Here is a 14,855-nt window from a genome sequence, read left to right on the forward strand (position 1 = left end):
GTCTTCCTGGGGAGAATATTATCCACAAACTTGCTATGTTCTGTGGTCCCTAATTTCCGCAAAAGTAGGCAAACTTTTTTAGCGTTGCTCCACTCCTGACAATCCACGGTGAATTGGTCCTCCTGTCTCTGATAGAAAGTGTCAAATGTTCCATCCAACTCCGGTTGGTAGTTGAACGTTTCTATAGCGTTCCATATTTTACTTTGGGAAAAAGCAAAATTGGCGACCCTGTGTTCCGTTCTATTGAACATTTTTAACAATAGCTCTTTTTGTCTCTGTTGTTGAAGTATTATTCTCTCCTCCAACGCTTGTTGCCTTTCTTGAAATTGTAACTGGAGCTGTTTATCATGTTCTTTTAAATTTTCCTCAGCCTTCTGCTGCTGGTACATCTGGGCCTTGATTAGCTGTATTAATACTGTTTTAACCTCCTCCATCTTGTAATGGCTTTTCCAAACGCACGAAAAAAATTTTATTTCCGTTTTTGACTGGAGAAGGGAGATAAAATAATAATAAAAAAAAGAAAATGTCCTTTCCGTTAATGTGTATGTATGAGGAGCGAGCAAAGTATCCCTTGTTTCTTGGTAAAAACCTTATGGATAACCAAATATGAGGGTGGAAAAAAAAAATTTTTACTTGTGAAACAAAAAAAAACATACTGTAATACAATACAGTTGCAAAAGAATAAAAATAATTGTGGAATTGTCCGGAAGTTAACCAAAATGGCTGTTTATTTCTGTGTGTGTGTGTGTGGGGGGGGACTTGTCCCCACGAGGAAGAAAAAAAAATTTTTACTTTAGAACCGACAGTTAAAAATAGAATATTTCAGAAAATTCCACTCAATGAAAAAGTATTTCCTTTAGTCCAAGTAAAACGAAAGGGGGCGAAAAAAATTTCTCTCCTGTAAAAATTTGCAGCAAAAAGCAAAGGCAAAAAAACCCCTTTTTTCTTCATTTGAAAAATGTCGAAATTTCCATTAGAATAAACAGTAGACAAGTTACAATTAAAATTGTTTCACTGTGAATTTGGGTCAACATTTTTCTCTTTTTTTTTTCTTCTTTTAATAAGCAACCAAATTAATTTTTACGCCATTAACAAAAATACGTTTGGTACAATTCTTTTAATTTTATATATAAAGACAAAAAGATTATGTCTATCCTTGTGGTTATCTCACTAGTAAGGATGTTGGAGGTAAACATTTCATTTGGGCTGACGTTACCCGCCTGATAGTCAGGGACCTGAACCTTGGATTAACCACTAAGGAGGCTGTTCTATCAGCAGGCGCAAAGTACCGGGGCTGCTGTATTGCCATTTGGTGATAGTTTTTGGTGGGGCCTCTCGATGCCATAATAGTGGGTAATTCTTATGGCTTTACCTTATCATGTGCTACATAAAAAAAAAATTTATTGTTTTTTTCTCTCTTACTTTCCCTCTCTGTCCTGCTCCAACCAAGTCTACCGACCTGCTCCACAAATCCCAAAACCTCATGACAAATCTCAAAAAAAAAAACAAAAAAAAAACAAAAACAAAAAACACGAATAAACCTAGAATCCCATCCTCCAACGTAGACCCCTACTACCAGGTCTCCTTCTCCAACATCAGGGGTCTACATTCCAACCTTCCAAAGGTTGAAAACCATTTACAGGAGACGAAACTGGACATATTCTTTCTAAGTGAAACTGGCATAGGGCCAACCACTTCCCTAGACGAATTCATAATTAAAGGCTACTCTAACTTAACATCTAAATCTGACCCCCAAGATCGCCATGGGCATGGAATATGTGCCTACATCAAAGATGGCTTTCCATGTGGTAGGGATATCTCCAGAGAAGACCCTAATTTACCTTATATGTGCTTCTGGGTTGCACTAGCTTACACCACTGCATTTATATTTGCCCTCTATCGGCCCCACAATAGTGGGGTTACTATCTTTAAGTGTATATCTGACAAAATTGGCCACATCCTTTCTGCTTATCCTTCGGCTAACATTCACATTTGCAGTGACTTCAATGTCCATAATGTGGAATGGCTGACCCACTTGAATAAAACTGATAACTAGGGGAGGTTCTGTCATGATTTTCTCACTGCCTATGACCTCACTCAGATTGTTCATAAACCCACCCGTGTGCCCGATACTACTGGTCAGTATGCAAGCCTTCTAGACCTTTTCCTCACAACTTCCCCTGAGCTATGTTCATGTTTCGTTCTATCTCCTCTGGGATCCTCTGACCACTCTATTGTAGCAGTTAAGATAAAAATGAAATGTAATAAGTCTTCAGACATACCTCTCCACCATACTGTATATCGATACTCTATGGCTGACTGGGATAGCTTCCGTACATTCATATCTGATCTACCTCTCCATTCCATGTTTGAAAAGGATGTGTCTTCTATAGTATCAGATCAGACCGAATGTTAATTGTAGGCATAGACCAATTCATACCATCTAAAAAATTCCAACAAAAACCTAACAGCAAGCCATGGTTCTCCCCTGAATGTGCTGCTGCCATCACGCACAGAAATCACTTTTTCCATAGCTATCAACGTAATAGATGTACTGATACGAAAGCTGCTTTCAGGACTGCCAGCAACCACTGTAAAAGAGTAATAAAAAATGCAAGAGAGCTATATGCTCAGTCTGTTAAATCCAAAGTAGCTGAGCAGCGGCTTGATTCCCACCAGTTCTGGCAAATAGCAAACAGGATCCTTAACAGAAGTGTGCGTTCTATCTCGACTATCATCAATGGACCTGAGGCCATCTTGTCAGCATCAGACAAGGCCAGACTATTTGCCAAGAACTTTGCAGCTAACTCTACCCTATGTGACAAAGGCCATAAACTCCCCGTATTTCCTCCTATAACAGACAACACTCTATGCAACATACAAATATCTGTGCGTGAGGTCGCCAAGCTAATCAAGAACCTTGATTCCAGTAAAGCAACTGGCCCATATGGCATTCCAGTTATAGTGCTGAAAAAGCTCCAACCAGAACTCGGCCCCATACTTACAAAACTGTTTAAGCGTTGCCTTAAGGAGAAGTGCTTTCCAACACCCTGGAAAACCTCATCAGTATGCCCTGTATTTAAGAATTCAGGTGAAAAGTCATCTCCCTCTCAGTACAGACCAATAAGTCTCCTGTGTGTCATGTTGGAATCCATATTAAATAAAGAAGTAGTCAACCACCTCAACAGAAACAACCTTTTTAGTGACATGAAATATGGTTTCTGCTCCGCAGGATCTACAGCAGATGTGTTAACAGTTATATTTCATAGGATTAGTGAATCTCTCAACAAAGGCTTCCTTTCCAGGGCAATTGCTCTTGACATATCGAAAGCCTTCGATAAGTTATGGCATAAAGGCCTACTTCACAAGATTTCCAGCTATGGTATCACTGGAAATGTTTTCTCGATCATTAAATCATTTCTCTCCAATAGGTTAATAAGAGTAGTGGTTGATGGGCAGAAATCAGAAGCTCACAGTATTAATGCTGGAGTCCCTCAAGGGTCCATCCTGGGCCCAACTCTCTTCCTGATCTACATCAATGATCTCCTAAAACACATACTTAAATCATTCATTGATATCTATGCTGATGACACGACCATCTATGGCAACACATCAAAGGCCATAAATGACAAAGTTCTCTCTGATTCTCTCTCCTCTGATCTTGAGCACGTGGTACAATGGAGGAAGAGGTGGCTGGTCACTTTTAATGCATCCAAAACCAAGCTTCTATCTTTACATCATCAACGCTCTGATCCCCATCTGGCATCAATTGAAATGGGTGGCTTTTGGGTTTGACCTTTACTCCTGATCTGAAATGGAACACGTACATCAGGTCTGTTGCCAAGGACGCTGGGAAAATGATGGGATCCTTCTACCACTTCAGAAGATATCTCACTACTGATGCAATTCTCTATCTGTATAAAAGCCAAGTACATCCAAGGATGGAGTACTGCTGCCATATCTGGGCAGTAGCTGCTAAAAACAGCCTATCCTGCCTTGACAAAGTACAAAATAGACTTTGTGGTTTAGTGAGGGATGCCCTTTTCTCTTCCCTGCAGCCTCTCTCCCACAGAAGAGACGTTGCAAGCCTGTCTTTGTTTTATCGTTATTTCCATGGCAAGTGCTCGTCTGAGCTCCAATGTCTCATCCCCCCTCGCCAATCTTTCACGATAAACACCCGTCTGGCTGAAACTACTGTCAATAATTTTCCCCACTCTTTATCTCCAAATCCAAACACAGATTCCATGAGCAAAGCTTCTTTCTCAGAAGTGCACGACTGTGGAACTCTCTTCCGTTTGCCTGTTTCCCACCTGACTACAACTTGGATGTCTTCAAGTCCAACTTAAACAAATTCCTGACACACCGCCCCCTTAAGTAAGACACTCTATCAAATCTCCATAACTACAATACTATCTCATTGATTACTGTACACTCAATAACCCTTATCCCTGAGTGGCCTCCGGGCCTTGATAAGTGGTGACCTCCCATGTAAAAAATAAACAAAAAAACACTTACACTTGATTCAAGAGCTTTACTTTGTGTTCGTTTCTTTTTTTTGTTTTTATAATTTTGTTTTTAGAAAGTAATTGCCAGTCGAATTCTTAGCTTGCATATCCGAAGGTCTTTTGAAGTCAAATTAATTTCATTTTTTTCCCTTCTTGTGGAGTTAACTCGTGTGAAAGTCGAATCCGTATGTCGCAAGTTGTTATGGTGTTAAATGGTATTAAAACGAAAGGAACACAGGACTTTTAGAAACAAACATGTATTCACATATATTACAGGCAAGGCGGGTTGAGCAATATCATTCCTCAACTGTTGGGTGTTTGCACACGACCTGCTTGGCTGCATACCAAACTCTGACTCCCCGGCACCAGTACTCGTTACTGGAAGTAACGTCACCAGAGATAGTCCATTAATCCCATGGAGGGGCGTCTCCAACACAATGGAAAAATTGTGACGCGTGTAGGCCTGAAATGCTGGAAGCATGTAATAATTGGTCTTCCATCATTCTATGTATATGCATCATTATATGTATATATGTTTATGTGTGTTTGTATGTCTATATGTATATATGATGAACTCCTGTGCGGAATGAAAAGAGCTGGGGGACAGCGCAAACGGTTCAAAGACACTCTGATGTCCTATATGAAGGACTTAAACATTGACGTGAACTCATTGGGAAAGCAGTGCTTCCGACAGGCCAACCTGGCGCCGCTTGGTACACGAGGGCTCTCAGCTCACGGAGGCTAGACGAACTGAATCTGCAAAAGAGAAGCGCGCTGCGCAAAAAGCCTAAGATGCTGAAGTGGCCATCTTCAGCCACTGGTGTCCAACATGTGGAAGGGGCTTCCGTGCTCGGATTGGACTGATCAGCCACCTGTGGACACACAACTAGTTGTGTGTCCACAGGTGGCTGATCATAATCATAAATTCTGATTGATGAACACACATATGTATGTATATGTTTGTGTGCGTATGTATGTATGCATATATATGTATATATATGTATACATAGGTAAATGTATGTATATGTGCATATATGTGTACATATATGTGTGTTTGTAGTTGTATATGTATGTGTATATGTGTGTATATATTATGTATTGTGTATGTTTATAGATATGTACATGTATGTTTGTATATATATGTGTATATGTATGTATAAATATACATGTATATATATATACGTATGTATATATGTAAGGAAATAGGTCGAACATAAGAAAGAAATGTAGTAAATCATATTGTAGACACGTTTTACCGGAAGTGTCAGCTGATCGGATCTGCGTGTGAGTCACGTGATCAGGTTAGCTGGAATCAGTGAGTTGGGTTTTGAACGTTAAGAAGAACGGACGGCTTAATAGGTCGTCCTCTCCCCTTCACTAGAGGGGGGGGTGATGCTTACATGTGTGAAAAGAAACCTTGAAGTACCATGCAAGCAAAGGCATTCACTTTACATTTTTTCTGCGATCGACACCTGGAAGGTGAATAAAAACTATATAAAACCAATCATCGTCTTGGAGTGAATGAATATTCGTTCAAAACAGTTTTTTAGTCTCCCCTCCAAGAACAAGATGAATTCCAGGTGGACAAGATCAACGATGCATGAAGTTCAAAATACATGTACCACACACACACACACACACACACACACACACACACACACACAACTGCATATGAACAATTAGATAGGAATATATCACAAATAGCAACATTTAGACGATCATACAATGGTACTCCTGTAGAGGACTAGGACATATAAATCCTAATCCCGTTACAAAATAAAATAATGAAACAAATGGAATGAAGTAAACAATAACTCAATTAAGGGATGGAGTAAACATGTCGTTTATTTTCTGTTGAAAATAAAAATGGTTTAGGTGTAACACGTGTTCATTCAGGCGTTGATGACTACATGCGTGGAAAAGAAAGGGATGAAGTCGAGGACGAGAAATAGCCGTCCCGCACATAGAAAGGAAAATAGAAAAGGAGTGTTTGCTTCAGCAAAACCGTGCGTTCATGATAGCAGTCGTCCACGTGGAAAAGTTTTCAAACCAAGAGCTATGGACGCCGAACTTGCCTGGTTGACGAAACCAGGCAAAAGGGAAGAAAGAGAGGAAGTTGAATAGTGTTGTGGACTTTTATATCGGAGTGAGTGTTCTGACTGCGCATATCTAGAATTCCTTTCAGGGGAAGTGACGTTTTGCCTGTGTGCGTACTTATGCGCGTATGTGTGCGTACATGTGTGTGTGTGTATGAGGATGTGTATATGCGTGCATTGTGCGTGCGTACATGTGGGTGTGTATATGTGAGGTGTGTATATGTTTGAACACTCCTTTATGATACCAACAATACAACATATATATGTGTGTGTATGTATATATATATATATATATAATGTATGTATGTGTATGTATATAATGTATGTATGTGTATGTATATATGTATGTATGTGTATGTATATATGTATGTATGGGTATATATTATGTGTCAGGTCATGTCATATGCTACTGGTACCATGTAACCCAGTACTACCTGCCTCATGGTTGGGTCACCGGCGACTAAACTGGTTCCCCCACCAGACTTGTTTGGTGAGGAGGGTGGCTAGTCTCCCTGAAGGATTAAAAACAAGACCTTTCAAAAGGCGAATGAACTCTTTTTCGGGGTCAACGGCCAACTAGCACCATGTGTGTTTGTGCGTATGTATGTGTGCGTTGGGGTGGAGAGGGCTCCCGTAAGCCGTGGTGAAGACACCTTTTCTAGGAGAAGCAAATCTCTAATTTAAAAAACCATAAAGCGGGAGACCAGTACCCGTATTAAGCTGGTCTGCAGTTTAACTTATTGCTGGCTATCTTGCTCTTGCTAGTTCTCAACATTTTGAACCGAGAGAGAGACTTAGCTGTCGTACAAAGCTAAGACTCTGTAACATCATCTGTGTATAGATACTCCCTCACGCATTTGTCTATTAAAATGGTCCTGTGGCGATGGAAGTCATTTTTGGGCTCGTATCTGAGGAAGTGGCACTCGTCTGACAAGACGTTGCAATCATCATGTGTATATATATATATATATATGACCGTTTGGGAATTCAAGGAGCTGTATGTGCTCTCTGCTTACCTCAGCATTTATTTCCAGTCATACTGAACCTCCACTTGCCACTGGTATTTAACAATGTTTACTCAGGAGAGGCATTGTTGGGGATTGCAACCGAGTATCCATAGTCTGTCAAGACTGAAGGAAGCCACTGTGTGTATATATATATATATATATATATATATATATATATATATATATATATATATATATATATATGTGCATATATATTACTATATGTGTATGTATTATATAACACCTTTATATATATATACATATATTTATATATATATATATATATATATATATATATATATATATATATAAAGGTGTTTTTAATACTTATCTGTTTTGATTTTGTGTTCGTCTGATTCCAATATTCATTTATTTGTAAAATAATTTGTGAAATTTTTAATCACGATCATCATTATCTACAGCAGAAATATGTGTTTTTTAACAAACATTTTATTTAAAGAAAAAAATCCAGGCGTTTTTAATACTGATCTGTTGTATTTTGTTTTCGTCTGATTCCTATGTCCTCTATGTGTGTAAAATAATGTCTGAAATTTGTCATCATCATCATTATTAATAGCAGTAGTATTAGTCTTATAAACAAACATTTTTTTTTTTAAAAAGAAAGTAGTCCAGCTGCTTTAAACGATGATCTGTTTTTTTTTATTCATGACAAACTCATTTAATCATACCAATCACCATCATCATCGTCCTGATCATTGAGGATTTATTACTTTTGGAACGCTCCTTTATGTGTATTTTACATGTATGTTTATGTGTACGTGTGTATATGCATGTTTATGTACATGCATATATGTGTGCCTCTATGTGTGTATGTTTTCATGTGTGTGTATGCATCTGTGTGTATGCATGTATGTGTTTATTTTCATGTGTACTTGGAGTGGAGAGAGCTCTCGTAAGCAGTGGTGAAGGCAACCTTTCTAGGAGAAACAAATCTCTGATGTAAAAAGCCATAAAGTAGGAGACCAGTACCTGAATTAAGCTTGTCTGCAGTTTGACTTGTTGCTGGCTATGTTGCTCTTGCTTGTTGCTGGATCTCAACATTAGAGAGAGAGACTTAGCTGTCGTACAAAACTATATCTCTGTAACATCACCTTTGTATAGACACTCCCTCAGATAGTTCTGTGTTGATGGAAAAGTTGTGATGCGTATAGGCATGAAATGCTGGAAGCATGTAATAATTGATCTGTCCTCATTAAATGTATGTATGTATATATGTATGTATATGTGCATGTATGTTTATATATGTACATGTGTGTGTGTATATGTATGTATATCTATGTGTATATGTGTGTATATATGTTTGTATGTATGTATATATGTATATATATATGTTTATATGTATGTACATGTATGTCTATATATGCATATATATGTGTATATGTATAAATGTATGTAGGTGTATGTATGTATATGTGCATATATGTGTATGGGGTTGTATGTGTATATGTATATGTGTGTTTGTATTTGTATATATGTGTGTGTGTATATATGTATATGTATGCATGTGTGTGTATGTAAGTATATATGTATATATGTGTGTGTATGTTTATAGATATGTATGTGTATATATGCATAAAAATATGTATGTATACTAATTGACAGTCTTCAGTGTCATGCCTGCATGTCTGTGTATTCGCCGGCTGGACTAAAAAAGTCATTTTTGGGCTCGTGGACTTTCAGTGTCTGAGGGAGTGGCACTCGTCTTACAAGACGTTGCAATCATCATATGTGTATATGTATACATGTGTGTGTGTATATATATATATATATATGCATGTGTATATATATATATATATATATATATATATATTTATATATCTTCTCTATATAAATAAAATGAACTCATTTTTTCGCGTCGGATTTTGACCTTAATAGGATTAAAAATCAAGATATTTCATGCAAATATAATATGCACAAACGGCAGAACAATATCTGAGGTGTGTTATAGGCTTATTATTTCTCAAATTCCTCGATAATCTTAGATTTCTATACTTTTTCTGCTGAGACGTCACGGCCAAAATCGGTTAAGATCAATGGAAGTGGTAAAATATTTTCTCTCTAATAAATTCCTCCTCCCCCTGCCACCACTTAACACCGTTTGGGGATCGTTCACAAGGAACAGTTGAGGAGAGAACACCGGTTTGGCTTCGTAGTTCTTCAATGTGAAGTTATTTAAAATCACTAAACTAAGCTGCAGTGCTCTGTGGCGTAGTGGTTAGCGTGCTGGACAATTCACATTATATTTTCACGTTCGCGCCGACCTACCGTAGTCGTTTTTTTTTGTTTTTTTTTCCTAAACAACTGGAATGGACTTTTCTTGGTGGCCGAACTGTTAACGTTGCAGATGGTTTTTTTTTTTGGTTTTTTTTCACACTTTATTTTCCTACTTTTACTCATGACTCCGGGTTTGATTCTTCCTACTTACCTACCATAACATTTTTTAAAACTCCCCCCCCCCGTCCCGGAAACAAACACTCGGGCAACGCCGGGTACCCACGCTAGTATATATATATATATATATATATATATATATATATATATATATATATACTAGTGGTGTACTTGGCATTGCCATAATGTGGTGAAGTGGTGTAGTAAGGAACCCGAGGAGGGGTGGGGGGTAGAAAAAATTGTAGTAGCATCAGGGAGGAATCAAAGCACAGCCTGGTTCCACCCAAGTGTTAAAATAAAAAAGTGAAAGTAGGCTCTAACCCGTAACGAGAAGGAGTAAAAGAAAGTGAAAAAAAAGCTTACTTTTTAGCTGATGCGTCCATTGTGAAACCAGATGTCGTGAGCATTGGAATTAAGCATAGTCAATCGAAAAAGACGATTACTTGCGAAAATGTTGAAAAAAAGACCTCTCCTTGTACAAAACAGCCCAGTTGAGGGTGAAGGAATTAATGTTTTTGGCTAATTTTTGATATTTGAAGAGACCGAGCTTAAGACGATACTGATTTTGTCACGTTTCGACGTGTCTGTTGAAAGGTTTTGCGAGACCTACAAACACACACACATATTTTGCCCTTTATACAATAGATTATTTAAGTATTTGTCAAATCTTATTTCAGTCACCTAAATTGGTTTCAACATTACTCTAAAAAGCTTATTTTTCTTAAACTATTTTTAGTAAAAAAAATGAAAAACCATTCTATGAAAGCCAGATAGACCCCATCATTTTATTATTCCACACCTGTTCACACTGAAACACACTTATCACGATAGTCTTATGTGGATCTATATTAAAAAACTTTGTTAAACATTTTCATTCTATTGAGGTCAGGGTCAAACACAGACCCCATAATTTTGATTAATGTCTTCGAACTGTAACATAATTATCAAAGTATACTTTTGTATAAAAAGTTTTTGTTAAAGCTTGTGGCATATTTTCATTCCATGGAGGCCAGGCGTGAGCACAAATCCCACAATTTTATATCATCCCTGTTTAAGCTAAAACATACTTATCAAAGTATTGTTATGCGCATCTATATCAAACACCCTTGTAAAAGATTTTTATTTTTATTTTCATTCTTTAGGGTGCGGGCGCGTACACAGACCCCATAATTTTAATAAACTACCACTGTAACATAGCCATTTTTACTCTTTGATACCTCTTCTATCATTGTATGCTGTCAGTTTAGTATAATAATAAACCATATTGGAATTTATTCATGTACAGACATACACACACATTTAGCTTTATTATAATATATATATATATATATATATATATATATATATATATATATAAGCCTGAAGAGTCCTAGAGTGGATGAAACGCGGAATATTCAGTGTAGCTTAATCGCCATATATATTTTATAACACTATATATATATATATATATATATATATTTATATATATATACTTATGTTCTTTCTGAGTTACCTGCACTCGACATATCAAACAGGTGCTTCAACCTTCAATATCAAACTTTTGTAAGCAGTTTTTTCTATTATACAGAATTTAGATTTGGAATTAAATTGCATGCATGAGAGACTAATTTTCATGTGTAACTGATTTAAATATTAATGTTAGAAATTTGTGTCGTGACAGTGTTATTTAAACAGGAGTTCCTTCTAAAGTTTAGACCATCATTGTAAGCCCCAGTGAAACCTATAGGAAATTTACATTCGTCTTTTTTCTTACGCAAAGACTACATTTTTTATAATATGAATTGTTTTCCTATGCCAGTTTAATGAAAATAAGTGAATGCAATGAAAATTAACTTTTACTTAATTAAAACAATTTTTATGAAATTTTAAACAGGTCAGCCATAAATATAATTTTGACATCCTTCCTGATGATGAAACTTTCACAGTTTGGCCAGAATTTCAACCTTTATTGTTAAACTCTATGTCCAAGTCAAGTGACGAATATCAGGTAATTATTTTTTTGTTATATTCATTCCAAATAGTCTTTCTGCATTTTAAACTCCAGGAGGAGTTTAAAATGCAGAAAGAAATTGACATTTTTCTTGCAATTTCTTAAAATCAAACTTTTTTCAAATTATTGGTCATTATACTTCTGCAGATGACTGTTGTTATAATTAATGAACTATCCCAGCTTAAAGTAATGGATATATGGTTAAGTAGAGATAGGTGTTCCTAAAGAGAGATTGTAGAGATTGAGGATGATCCCAGATAAAGGAACTTCAGAAATATTCATTGATATACAAGTTATCTAAAAGACAAATATGTTTCTGGAGATTAAATGAAATTTTAAAACGTTATTGAAGTCAACAAAAGAAAGCAGAAGAGTACATGTAAAAGATTGTGAAAATAGTAACAACGAAAAACAAGAAAAAATATCTGAAGTATGTAAATAACAATATTACATCTCTCGACAAGTTTTCATGTTGGTAATTGGTGAAAAAGATTCTAATGCCTTTAACAATTAAACACTAAAAGTCTTAAACAAATAAGGAATGAAGTCAGTGCGAAAAGAAAAATAATGAGAGAAAAAAAGAATTGTGAAGTGTGGCAGTTCAAGAAAAAAACCTTCAATTATACAAAGATCTTTATAGCTATAAAATCCTAAATGCATCAAAATGAATTCAGAGTTGGGTAAGATGGTGCAAGTGATCTGAAAATAAAAGATGTGTCATCAAATCTTACTTATTAATAAAACAATGACAGAAAAGAGTAAGATTGGTTCTCTCACGTTGAGGTAACATAGGATTGCAGAGTTGAAGCAAATGTGACACAAAAAATGTTCAAGCTACGTTGTATGTGCAACCTCTACAAAGTGATGTTGCAGTTTTTATTTTTGACAGTGTTTTGTTTTCTTTCTTTACTTTGTTTTTGTTTTTTTTGAAAGACCGGAATCTTAGTACATTTATAAATGCTACAAAACTAAATGCAAACTCCAGATTAAATTTAATGTATTAAGTCCTGAAAGTGGTTAAGTGAATAACTGAGCAGCAAATAAGAAATCTGATAACAATATCAGATATGCAGTTTGATTTTTATCCAGTACCACCAGTACAGGCTATATTTACCCTTAGACAAATGAAGAGTATTTGTACGAAAAATAATCAGTATTATCTTTTTGTTGATTTAGAGAAAGCTTTTGAAATGAATCCAGGAGAGGTTATCTAGTAAGCTTTGTGTAAATCAGGGCAATAAATAGTTGGTAATGCTATCCAAGCAATATATGGACATATTCAAAGTTGTCTTAGAATGAACATCATATTTAGTCATAGTTTTAATATATATATATATATATATATATATTAAAACTATATATATATATATATATATATATATATAAAGTAAATAGTAAAGGAATATATGGAAGTTTTAAAAGCCAAATGCAATGCGGAAAGGACCAGAATCACAAGAGTAAAAAAAAAGAAAAACAGATTTCACGATATGCAACAAGTGCACTAACACATCTGACAAAATTCTGCATGCTAACAACTTCCTACACATCCTATCCATAAACGGCTATCTCAATTCCACCTTATCTTCACTCCAAAAAAGAAAACAATGCCAAACTTTCGCAAATACCTGTTTTGTCAAGCTCCCCTTCTTCAATGATAAAATCTCCTCAGCTATCCGTAGAGCCATACACTATGAGAAGCTAGACATACAACTTATCCACACCGGCACCACCTTATGACAGCACCTAACCTGGAAACACTCACCACATACACCTGACGCTTGCTCCCTATCCGACTGCCCCATCCCAGATACAGGCTTATGTTTGTGCACTCACATGGTTTATGACCTGCAGTGCACTAAATGCAACAAATCCTACATAGGGAGTACCACTAGACCGCTACACCAACGTATTAAAGAACATATAAACATTAGAATCTCCTCATTCAACAAGCGTATTATTTCATGCAACAACACACATTGTAACATTCGCGTTAGTGTCCTTGCCTCAGTCAGAAACCTTGGAAATCTCAGAATTGCTGAAGCATTCCTTATCTCCAAACACAAACCTTCCCTTAATAACAAACTGGAACTAAGCTCTCCCTTCATCTTTTGACCTCTAATAACAAGAGAACTGATAGTAACAACAATATACAAATTATGAAATATAAAAAAAATAAATAAATAATATATAATCTAATAAAGAAAAGAAAAAGAAAATGACTACACACATTAACATATGCAAAAACTACAAGGTATATAGAAAATAAAACATCCACATGATACATTACCATAAGCTTAGAGATGAGATTATGATCTGAACACATGAACAGATACAGACCACAGAGCAAACGATTTGAGTTAGAAGGTAGATAATAAGATACATATATTGATACACAAACATTGACAAAATACATATCTATATATATATATACAAATTTTTAGATTTCATATATGTAGACACCAGAATATATTAATTTATGCATTAATAACACCAGATCTATATTTTAGAGTCAGATTTTAGATCACCTCATATTATAAAAAAAACAGTAACAATAGATAAATACAACAATAAAATAAGAAAAAAAGAGACAAAGGTAATGGAGACATGAGAGTGAATGAGAAAAGATTGATTGAGGTAGACGTGAAAGAGAAGATCAAATTAACAAGTAATAAATACAAAGAAATAAAGACAGAAAAAAAGTAAATATTAATATACATAAAGAAAGGAAAAATATTATAGTCACAAAGTATAACAAAAAATACATGAAATTTAGCCCAGTTAGCCCACTACCACATTAAGACAAATAAAAACATAAAATAGAAACATAAAAAACGAAAATATATTT

The 14,855-nt window shown here is 35.7% G+C and overlaps 1 protein-coding gene across 2 annotated transcripts in view; it reads left to right on the forward strand.

Annotated features, from left to right (window-relative positions):
• The window catches only part of LOC145255735 (selenoprotein N-like), a 369,827-nt gene that overhangs the window by 218,270 nt on the left and 136,702 nt on the right, over positions 1–14,855 (forward strand). The window contains exon 2 of one of the 2 annotated variants that reach the window (XM_080114352.1): positions 11,894–12,007. The exons of the other annotated variant lie outside the window; for it this stretch is intronic. Coding sequence (XP_079970478.1) covers positions 11,894–12,007 — 114 coding nt within the window. The remainder of the gene's footprint in view (positions 1–11,893; positions 12,008–14,855) is intronic. 2 annotated transcript variants of the gene reach the window in all.

The sequence above is a fragment of the Euprymna scolopes genome, chromosome 31 (genome assembly GCF_053919585.1).
Source record: "Euprymna scolopes isolate OS-2025 chromosome 31, ASM5391958v1, whole genome shotgun sequence".
In the NCBI taxonomy this organism is placed as follows: Eukaryota; Metazoa; Mollusca; class Cephalopoda; order Sepiida; family Sepiolidae; genus Euprymna; species Euprymna scolopes.